Here is a 12,540-nt window from a genome sequence, read left to right as displayed (position 1 = left end):
TTTCATGTCGAACGCTTAATCAAACTCTCTTGATCAGTATTTGCTATTTAATCAGTTGAATTGTGACTTTAAACATATATGTAATTTGAATGCTTCTATTCAAATTTGTATTAGTGTATATTCATTGATCAGATTCGCATGTATTGAGGAACACTTTGAAGTTTGAAATTCTGTCATTATTTTGTCTGAACAACAAAAGATTTACACAGATGTATTCTTGCTCTTATAACTCCCAGAGTATATATATCCCAGCAAACATATAAACAAGAACTTCTCATTTGCTTTTACTCTCCGATTCAGATGCCGAATTACCGCATATTTATTCATTTTAACTAAATTTCGATACGAAAGCTTTTTCGATCACGTATGCGAGAATTCGCAACAATACGTCGAATTTATATAAATTCTGGGACCGAATTAGCGCAAATGTGATCGAATAAGCGTTCGTATCGAAAACATTGCCTTTTTCATAAATTAAAATATTAGTTTATGTCATTTAATCATAGATAGATAAAGTTTCGGTTGACGAAACTGTTAAAAAAGTCGGATGGATGTGCGATTTAATATCTTTAATCTCCAACAAGCTAATGATGTTAGGAGAGCATAAGGACAAAATCGGCGATAAATTTAAGCTATTTCGACTAAAAATGATAAGAAGTTCTAAGAGCCAGTTTTTAACTTAAATATCAAATGGCAATTAATAATGGAATTAGTTAATCTAAAGATACTATATGTATTTGTTAATACTCTTTGATATTTTTCAAAATTAATTTTTATTTAATCGCTGATTTTAAAAGCTTGCACTAAGACGATCAAGACGTCTGTTCTTGTCATGGTATTTTCTAAAGGAGACGAATTAAATGTTCGCTGATCATCAGTTTCCGACCCTTTTTGGACTCTAAATAAAGTGGATATTTGGTAAAATTTTTGTTTGCTGGGTTATATTGAATATATTTCTGTTATTTTGCGAAAAATACAAATTTTTTTTTTTTTTTGTATGAATATGTTTCTTTTTTTCAAATTATGGTCAAAAATAGCAACTCACAAGTATTTATTACTAATACTATTACAACAACTGCTAATATTAATTCTAAAACCAATGATAAAACACAAAATGACGTTATAATAATGTACGTTTGTATGAATACATTTGTATGACACATTGTTAACACCATTTCACATACATATGCCGTTTGTGGCCACATTTTCCAAAACAATTAAAAACAATTTCAAAATTGTTTTCAAAATGTATTATAGAAAACAAAAACGAAATACAACAGTGTGTTTTCTATCGTTCGACTGAAATTAAACAAAAAAGTGTGTAACAACTTGTTGAGTGAATTATACGAATTCTTAACAAATGTTATATATTTTATATATTTTTAATAGAGAAAGTCTAGTAATGTAACCCACGCACTAATTAAATAAATGAAAAACTTGTAAAAAAAACAACAAACTCCCTAAATAACTTAGGTAAATGTACCAGACTGTCTTGGGTACGGGTTTTAATACATAAAATCAAGTTCAAAACTTTTGTAAGAACTACCCAACACTCACACAAAAATAAACAACCAGTCTATCTGTCATTTAGGTAGGTGTTAGATCTCGCATTAGACCACAGTCACTCACATACACATACACACTTGGATGTACAACCCACTTGCATTTTTTTCCTTAGAATCTCTTACATTTTATCTAAATATAAAACTAGAGACAAAGCGAGAAACAGAGATAGACATATTGATGTCATGACATATTTTTAACTATAAATCTTGGGTGATTAACGAAAATATAGAAGAAAAAAAAAAAAAAAAACAATACAACTGATGATTATATTTTCAAAATTGTTCATTCACTTTTATAACTTGTCTTAATTTTCATGATCTTTTATTCAACCAGGCTTTTTTTGTCTCATTTTTGTGAAATAAATTTTTCATGTGGGCTTTCCTTTTGTGTTGTTACAATTATCACAAAACCTTTAACAACAACATTTGTTTTTATCAGTTAAAATTTTTTAAGTTTAAAATTAAATTTCAACTTACTTGTACCCACTTTCACATGCATAGTTGCTTATTTTTTTCTTAGTTTTATATTGTAGTTTTTGTAAATATCTAAGTACTTACTAGTATTTAATAATGTAAGTTGTTTAAGTATTTTTTTTGTGGTGATTATAGCCATTCCTGATTAGATGAACTGTACGAGTGTGTTTGTGTGTGTCTGTGTGAAGACAACTAACATGACGGTATGCCATAATAAATAGGCTTTAATGAAATTCCAATGGGGGTGTTTTATGGTCACAAAACTTCACAATCCAGTTGTGGTATGTTTGCAATATGTTGCCAATCAAATTAAATATAAATTACACTGAAAAAATATATTTGGATTTCAAAATTGTTAGTTTTATGTTAATTTCTTTTAAAGGAAGCCAAATTCTATCCAAAGCAATTTATTGAAGGGTTCATAAATCGAATTTCCCAGAGTCTCAATTTAAAACAATAATTTTAAAATATTTGAATTCATTGTATTCAAACTAAAGGACCATCCATCGTTACCAGTAACTCTTCATTCGATCTACGTTTTAATATTGGCGGGCGGATAGCTTAAATATTGAACATTTTGGAGGATTCGCCTTGATATTACTTTAGTAACTGACAAAATAATAGTTAGCAGCACATTTATTAGGGTATCTTGTTACAAGTTGTTAAGTGATCTTGGTTGCCTCAAAGTTGTATTACTAACAGATTGAAGTTCTCCTGAATCCCCACAATTATATTGTGATTCTTATTAAAATTTTGCATTTTGCATTAATGGTAGATAATCTTATATCGATTCTTTGTCGACATTCATTAAATTTGGTTTTGATTTTTATGTGCAGATCATTATTATCGTATTACGAAAGATCCAATATCAACTACAGTGCGAATAAAGATGCTATTTATCAGCTGTTTGATTCTAATTCGGAAGTTTTACACAAGTACGAAATTTTATTTGATCGTAAAATTCTGAAAAATAATCATATTTTAAATGAAAAAGAGTTTAAAATTCCCATAGCATTTATATCAAGTTACAATTATATTTATTTTAATAAAATCGATTTATTTTAATAAAATCGATTTACTCTCGTTTTTAAACGAGAAATTTACTCGGATTCGGTTTACAGAACAGACAGGAATTTTCAATTTATGAAATTTTATTGCATAGAATCGATTACTACAAATCGAAATCCACATCTAATACTTAAATCTTAAGAGTATGATCGAAAAACTTGTGGATTCAGATAGAGCGAAGACCCAATTGTCTTATGGAAAGATATAAGGTTATATGAACATTAATGCTGACTATTTCACTATTGTGATCAATTTTAGAATCTGTAGCAGAATCTTAAATTATATTTTGTAAACTTTAGAAACACTGTGAGAGTGAGACTTGGTACGTTCCGAAGTGAAGAATCACAAGTTTAGAGAATGAGTTTAAGGTCACTCACTCTTTTGAAAAATAATGTTTTATTTTAACAATTATAAGTATACATTCTGGTGCTAAAGATTGATTTCTTACTTTCATTTTATAGAACTTAAGGGAATTTTAACATAATTTAGATCAACTAAATTGTTTCCAATTAATTTCTTTCTGTGCATTTACCACATTACTTGCTTCTTTTTTGTCCACTTTGCCATTTTAAAGAAGAAATACAAATAAAAAGTAAAAGTTGATCGAACATTTTTGGCATAATGAGTGTTGGTAATCATTTGTAAACGAAAACAAAATTATTTGTTGAAAACCTAATGAAACAACAGCAACAACAACAAAAACCTCATCAGCAACAGCAGCAACATATAAAAACATTATTAAATTAAATGGAAATAGCCAAGAAACAATTTTCCCACATACATTTCAACAACTCCAACATAATGGGCAAATGTTATGAAAACTAAAGAGAAAAAACAAAAACGAACAAATAATAAATATGTTTGGCATTTTCATTAAATATTGAAAAACTTAAATAAAACAAAAAAATAAATAATATTTTACACATGCTGGCGACGCACGCACTCAGTGTATGCGAGGGTACAAACTAGGAGAGCAACTATGAAAACTCCAAAAAAATAACGTTGAAAAATATTTGAAAATTTACTCAACATGGTTGCAATTTTCTAACAATGCGAATGAATACAAACGTTTTAACTAAAATAATTTTTTATATAAAAATAATACATCGAAAAAAAAAAGAAAATTTCAAGTTAACACCTTATTTTAGTTCCACTATAATAAAATCTTTGTATATTTGTGTAACAGAAATGATCATATTTGTACAATTTATATTTCACTAGCACCTCGTACTTGTAGTTTTGGAATTAAAACTGAATTTTTTTGTTTGTTTTTGTTATAACAAATTATGTGTGTTGGTGGTTGGTGGCTCAACTGCTGACAAACTATCAATTTCCTTTGATGGCATTACAATGACAACCACATTTAATACGATCAGCAGTAACCAACAACTACACAAAGACAAATAAAATTTTGAATTGTACGTGTACTTTATATTCTCGCCTGCCATTGGGCCGACCTGGTCTGGCTGTCTATCTTAGTTCAGTTTTCGGTGGTGAAAAGAAGGTTGAAGGATCGTTTTTACACATAAAACAGGCGTTGTTGTTGTTGTTTGTTTCTCAACTTAAACATGCGTTTGTATGCAAATTTCGTTTATATTGCAATACGTTTTTATTATTTTATTCATAAATTTTATTTTTAAAACAATAAACAAACAAATCTTTCATTCGATTATTCAAAATTGATTTATGGCAAATAGCATTTGCATGCAATTGGGTTAAATAGCATTTATTTATATGTTTACGAGAGTAGATTTCCTGTGTAAGGTGGGTACTTGACATCAGGTATGGAGAATGTGAGAGAAACTACTTGCATTCATACATACATTTGTAGGAATAATAAGTTTTAAAGGAATATGATACTTTTTTCAAAACGATTTTTAATAGTTTCTGTACAAAGATATGAACTAAGATATGAACTAGAACTTAACTAGATTTGAACTAGAACTGAACTAGAACTGAACTAGAACTGAACTAGGACTGAACTAGAACTGAACTAGAACTGAACTAGAACTGAACTAGATTTGAACTAGAACTGAACTTGAACTGAACTTGAACTGAACTAGAACTGAACTAGAACTGACTAGAACTGAACTAGAACTGAACTAGAACTGAACTAGAACTGAACTAGAACTGAACTAGAACTGAACTAGAACTGAACTAGAACTGAACTAGAACTGAACTAGAACTGAACTAGAACTGAACTAGAACTGAACTGAACTAGAACTGAACTAGAACTGAACTAGAACTGAACTAGAACTGAACTAGAACAGAACTGAACTAGAACTGAACTAGAACTGAACTAGAACTGAACTAGAACTGAACTAGAACTGAACTAGAACTGAACTAGAACTGAACTAGAACTGAACTAGAACTGAACTAGAACTGAACTAGAACTGAACTAGAACTGAACTAGAACTGAACTAGAACTGAAGAACTGAACTAGAACTGAACTAGATTTGAACTAGAACTGAACTTGAACTGAACTTGAACTGAACTAGAACTGAACTAGAACTGAACTAGAACTGAACTAGAACTGAACTAGAACTGAACTAGAACTGAACTAGAACTGAACTAGAACTGAACTAGAACTGAACTAGAACTGAACTAGAACTGAACTAGAACTGAACTAGAACTGAACTAGAACTGAACTAGAACTGAACTAGAACTGAACTAGAACTGAACTAGAACTGAACTAGAACTGAACTAGAACTGAACTAGAACTGAACTAGAACTGAACTAGAACTGAACTAGAACTGAACTAGAACTGAACTAGAACTGAACTAGAACTGAACTAGAAACTGAACTAGAACTGAACTAGAACTGAACTAGAACTGAACTAGAACTGAACTAGAACTGAACTAGAACTGAACTAGAACTGAACTAGAACTGAACTAGAACTGAACTAGAACTGAACTAGAACTGAACTAGAACTGAACTAGAACTGAACTAGAACTGAACTAGAACTGAACTAGAACTGAACTAGAACTGAACTAGAACTGAACTAGAACTGAACTAGAACTGAACTAGAACTGAACTAGAACTGAACTAGAACTGAACTAGAACTGAACTAGAACTGAACTAGAACTGAACTAGAACTGAACTAGAACTGAACTAGAACTGAACTAGAACTGAACTAGAACTGAACTAGAACTGAACTAGAACTGAACTAGAACTGAACTAGAACTGAACTAGAACTGAACTAGAACTGAACTAGAACTGAACTAGAACTGAACTAGAACTGAACTAGAACTGAACTAGAACTGAACTAGAACTGAACTAGAACTGAACTAGAACTGAACTAGAACTGAACTAGAACTGAACTAGAACTGAACTAGAACTGAACTAGAACTGAACTAGAACTGAACTAGAACTGAACTAGAACTGAACTAGAACTGAACTAGAACTGAACTAGAACTGAACTAGAACTGAACTAGAACTGAACTAGAACTGAACTAGAACTGAACTAGAACTGAACTAGAACTGAACTAGAACTGAACTAGAACTGAACTACAACTGAACTAGAACTGAACTAGAACTGAACTAGAACTGAACTAGAACTGAACTAGAACTGAACTAGAACTGAACTAGAACTGAACTAGAACTGAACTAGAACTAAACTAGAACTGAACTAGAACTGAACTAGAACTGAACTAGAACTGAACTAGAACTGAACTAGAACTGAACTAGAACTGAACTAGAACTGAACTAGAACTGAACTAGAACTGAACTAGAACTGAACTAGAACTGAACTAGAACTGAACTAGAACTGAACTAGAACTGAACTAGAACTGAACTAGAACTGAACTAGAACTGAACTAGAACTGAACTAGAACTGAACTAGAACTGAACTAGAACTGAACTAGAACTGAACTAGAACTGAACTAGAACTGAACTAGAACTGAACTAGAACTGAACTAGAACTGAACTGAACTAGAACTGAACTAGAACTGAACTAGAACTGAACTAGAACTGAACTAGAACTGAACTAGAACTGAACTAGAACTGAACTAGAACTGAATTAGAACTGAACTAGAACTGAACTAGAACTGAACTAGAACTGAACTAGAACTGAACTAGAACTGAACTAGAACTGAACTAGAACTGAACTAGAACTGAACTAGAACTGAACTAGAACTAGAACTGAACTAGAACTGAACTAGAACTAGAACTGAACTAGAACTGAACTAGAACTGAACTAGAACTGAACTAGAACTGAACTAGAACTGAACTAGAACTGAACTAGAACTGAACTAGAACTGAACTAGAACTAAACTAGAACTGAACTAGAACTGAACTAGAACTGAACTAGAACTGAACTAGAACTGAACTAGAACTGAACTAGAACTGAACTAGAACTGAACTAGAACTGAACTAGAACTGAACTAGAACTGAACTAGAACTGAACTAGAACTGAACTAGAACTGAACTAGAACTGAACTAGAACTGAACTAGAACTGAACTAGAACTGAACTAGAACTGAACTAGAACTGAACTAGAACTGAACTAGAACTGAACTAGAACTGAACTAGAACTGAACTAGAACTGAACTAGAACTGAACTAGAACTGAACTAGAACTGAACTAGAACTGAACTAGAACTGAACTAGAACTGAACTAGAACTGAACTAGAACTAACTGAACTAGAACTGAACTAGAACTGAACTAGAACTGAACTAGAACTGAACTAGAACTGAACTAGAACTGAACTAGAACTGAACTAGAACTGAACTAGAACTGAAACTAGAACTGACTAGAACTGAACTAGAACTGAACTAGAACTGAACTAGAACTGAACTAGAACTGAACTAGAACTGAACTAGAACTGAACTAGAACTGAACTAGAACTGAACTAGAACTGAACTAGAACTGAACTAGAACTGAACTAGAACTGAACTAGAACTGAACTAGAACTGAACTAGAACTGAACTAGAACTGAACTAGAACTGAACTAGAACTGAACTAGAACTGAACTAGAACTGAACTAGAACTGAACTAGAACTGAACTAGAACTGAACTAGAACTGAACTAGAACTGAACTAGAACTGAACTAGAACTGAACTAGAACTGTAACGTAATCATTAAAAATGGCGGGCGGGCGATAGTGCAATTTATGATCGCGAAATTTCTGATATTTCACAAGTTACGAAAATTTTACTTATTTGTTCTTTCATTAAAGTAGAAATCATATTCTTGGCTAATACAATTTTTTTATGCATAACCCTATTAAATACCGAACAAAACAGTATTTGAACCCAATGAAAACTTCGAATCTCGACTTATACCCAGATTTTTGCTCTGTATGGCAATTGAAATAAAACTGTTTCGCTTTGGTCTTTTATGGAAGGAAATGTCAATGTAAAATAAGATTTCAAACTATGGCTTAAGATAAATATTTTTTAAAAACATTTTGATTGGGTTCGAGTCGCTAATAAGTAAAAAATAAAATAAAATGAGATAATTAAAAAACTTTTAAGACTTCATGACAACTTAGTTGTTCAAGTATTTTTTTTATATAAAAGCAAAAAAAGAAAATACTTATTATAATACATGAGTAAAAATAAGCTTTTAATTTAATTTCATTAAGTTATTTTTTTTTGTTCGAGAAAGTAGTAAAACTTTACGGTGTGTGACAAATCATTTTCCTTATTGGGTGAATTTGTTTTTGTGCTGTTTCTGTGTATTTTTTTAGTTTTAATTTGTTCATTGCTTTTTGCCTAAGTACAATTAACATAAATTTTAGGTAAAACATCTAATGAATCTCAGTCAATACTTTATCGAAGTATGGTGATTATTTTATGGACTGGTTAGTTTTTTTTTTTTTTCAAAATGTGTTTGTTTGGTAATACAACCATCCTACGCATTAATTTCAACAAAAAGTTAAATAAAAATATGTATAACAATGTTAATGATTGAATTCAATTTTAATCGTATTTAAGCTGTGATATTCCTTTTTAATATCCTTGCTGTTTTTTAAAGCATTATTAACAGTTACCATGATTTTACTATACAATAAGCATTTAGGAAAGGGATTTAATTACTGTTTTACCTTTGAAACCGTTTTACCATTGAGTTGTAGCTTAATCTAGCAGTAATGCCAACTATATGAATTTAAGTAGAAAATTATTTATTATATATAGAAAATTAATTATTATATTCCACTTTAAACTAAAAATAATTTTTTATTAAAAATTATTTTTTTATTTTATATAACTATCCTGCCGGTTCTGGACGAAATTCCTCACATTTCCTTATCGGGTCAATAGAAATAAATAATTCACTTTTAGTCCAATATTAAAGAACTTTCGAAAATTGTAGAAGTTTTCTTTCCTTTTAATATCTTCCTGGATCAATATTTTTACTAACTACGATTTGTAGTTCATTCGAGCAAAATACCTCAATGTAGAACTTAGTTCAGAACAATCAGTTCTCAGATGATCTCACCTATTTCAATTGATTAGGTGAAATTGCTTTAAAAGCTGTCGGACGTAAACAGGAAACTCAAAACACTTCTCACGAATTCATATGCGCATTCTGAACTTTTCCAAAAATTGTGTCTAGTTTTTCATAATTTTGTGAAAAATAAACACATTTTAATTAAAACTAAAATTTTCCATTTATTCAAAAACGCATTTTTATAATTCAAAAGTACCTATTTAATCTTTCAAAAACATTTCTATCAACACAAATTTCCGCTACATTGACAGCACTGCTAGTAACACACTACCAAATTTAGTGGCTTCTTTCTAACCCCTAATTTCAAGCTGTGCGAAAGAGACAACACTACTAGACTTACGAAATACAAGAAGCAAAGCATATGACGAAGAAGACGAAGAAAAAAAATAACTGATCGTACATGAAAGCGAAATTTTTAGCTCACATCTTTTCAGTTTTATTTTTCAACTCTCTGGGATCGGTTATCGTAACGTAAATACGAATAAAAGTAGAAAAATCAAAGCAAAACTGATTTAACTAAAAAGGAATGAATTAAAGAAACAAAAAACAATTTATGAATTTTAAATACACCTTCAATTAAAAAAGAAATTTTCAATAAATTAAATAAGAATTTTAAAAAATAGCAAAAATGTAAGAAGAAATTGTGGAATTGTGTGGATGGATAAAAATATAGAGAAAGAAAAGAAGACAAAGTTTTTTTTCTTTATTGTGAAGTGAAATAAATACAGCAACAACATTAAAAGTAGTACAACTAAAAATATGAAATTAGAAAAAAAAACACCCACAAAGTGCAAAAATAATAAAAAAGAAATGTTTCTACAGCAAACACACCTTTAAGAATTTGAATGTTAAAAATACTTTGTGCTTTTTGTTGTTGGAAGTATTAAAAATTTTATAGAAAGAAACTGTAGTGAAATTCTTTTGACAATTTTTTTTCTTAGTTTTCTTTTTCATACATTTTTCACTTTCGTAATCCGTTTTAGGCTTGTTGTTTGTATTCGTAGTAATACGTACCGTATCGTACCGAAACGTGTGAACGTAAAAACGCTGAAACAAACACACACGCTTGTGATGTTGCAATGAATTTTTAAGATGAAATTGAAAATTTAGAATATGTTCGTTCTAAGGGAAATTTTCCAAAACAAAGAAAGTCCTTTTTGTTTAAATTGTTTTAAAAATAGCATTCTATTTATAGTAAAATTTTTATGGAAATGTTTTTTAAAAAAAAAACAGCATCCTTTTTCGGTTTTTTTTATTCCTTTTTTGCTGTAAATTCGTTGTAACAGCAAGAATTTTGTTTTGATTCTTTTTTTACATGCACATCTTATTTTCTCTTTCTTTTCCATTCTCTCCCTCTCATTATTATCATTACTTGTTCTCTTTTTTCTCCAATGTTCTGTTACAAATTTGTTGTTGTGTTGTGTGTATGTGTTGTTTTTTCATCTTATTTTTGTTGTTGCTTTCTGTGTGTATTTATAAAGTGGATTAATCATTTATTTTACAATTTATTTTCTTCATATTAAATCAATTTTTATTTTAGATCGCGTTTCTTATTTATTTCTCTTTCGATTTTCTTCTTAATAAAATTTAAAGAAAAATTCAAAAGAAAACACAGAATCCCTTTGAAACATTCCAATTCATTTTGAATGTTTTTTTTTTAACTTTTTTCTTTAAGCAAATGATCTTGTTGTTGTGAATAGAGTGTATGCATATGGGAGAGAAAAAAAGTTAGTGATTTTGGTGGGTGTATTTCTTGTTATTGTTGTTCTGTCAGTTTGCTGTGTTGGTTTCACTTACAAATTCTTAAAAAAAAAAAACTTTGTATCTTCTTTAATCATTCTCTAGACAAGTTTATAAACTGAATTAATAAAACAATTAATTAAAAAAAACATTTTACTAATTAATTTATTTCAAATTCCAGCATTTAAAAATCTACAAATTTAACTTCCAAAAAGGAAAAGCAGAAAACAAAGTGTGTTAAATATTGAAACTTAATAAATCATTTAAAAGGAATTCTTTTGCCAACTTACAAAAAGAATTAAAAATAAAATATTTGTGCAATAATTACAAATCAAAAATTATTTGTTAAACAACTTAAGAAAAACGAAACTAAATATTAGTTTCAATAAATTTTTCTTGTAAAATTTAACAAAGTTTAAGTAAAAAACGCAACTTTTCGCCACTACTACTAAAATCGTTTAACGATACAAAAAAAAATAATAAATTTTTCTTTCTAAAACTGTTAATAAAAACAATACCAAAATTTTTGTCACAATGAGTGTGTGTGAAAATAGCAACTCAGTTGTTCAACAACATCAGCAGCAAGTTCCGCCACAGCATCTGCAAGCGGCTCAACAACAGCAGCCCCAGCTGCAAGCAACAGCAGCAAACCCAACAGCAAAGTACACAAGTATTGCTGATTATTTGGCTCAGCTACTTAAGGATCGTAAACAGTTGGCTGCATTCCCAAATGTTTTCAATCATGTCGAACGTCTACTTGACGAAGGTAAGTTGTGGACTTTTAAACATATTGCAATTATTTTTAATAGAAAATTAGAAAAAAATATGTATATTAATGGCAAATAGCCAATGTTGGAACAAATATTTCGCTAGTAGATTGGAAAATTTTACTATTTGAAGGAAACTTTTAGAATGTCTTTGAGAATTTCAAAATAATTAGTATACTTTAAACCCTTTTTTCTTCGGCTTTACCTTCCAACTTTTACGGAGGAGAACTTTTAAGTTCTAACATTCATTTGATGTCGACTTTAAAATGGCGATGTGCTAAGTATATGAAATTGATATTTGCGTTTATTCTGTGATAGATCACTGATCTATACTAAAAAAAACAGTGGTCAAACATAATTGTTTTACTTTATATAAAATTTGTGAAGTTTATAGTTTAGTTTCGTCCAAATGTTGTAAATATTCAAAAATTTGCCAAAAACAGACTTTGTATCGATTTGTATGTAATCTGTTTC

General features: G+C 29.8%; 1 protein-coding gene across 1 annotated transcript; it reads left to right on the top strand.

Moving 5' to 3' along the window:
- The first annotated feature begins 9,998 nt into the window (after window positions 1–9,998).
- Window positions 9,999–12,145, top strand: LOC119615676 (protein held out wings-like). The gene is made up of 2 exons (XM_037971684.1): window positions 9,999–10,189; window positions 11,481–12,145. The coding sequence occupies exon 2, from the start codon at window positions 11,834–11,836 to the stop codon at window positions 12,143–12,145; it is 312 nt and encodes a 103-aa protein (XP_037827612.1). The 5' UTR covers window positions 9,999–10,189; window positions 11,481–11,833.
- The last annotated feature ends 395 nt before the right edge of the window (window positions 12,146–12,540 follow it).

Source organism: Lucilia sericata, unplaced genomic scaffold (assembly GCF_015586225.1).
Source record: "Lucilia sericata isolate MDLA Ls3-8-SP2 unplaced genomic scaffold, ASM1558622v1 Contig006815F_arrow, whole genome shotgun sequence".
Lineage (NCBI taxonomy): Eukaryota > Metazoa > Arthropoda > Insecta > Diptera > Calliphoridae > Lucilia > Lucilia sericata.
The sequence above is the reverse complement of the archived record's forward strand: the minus strand, read 5'-3'. Positions and strand labels throughout refer to the sequence as shown.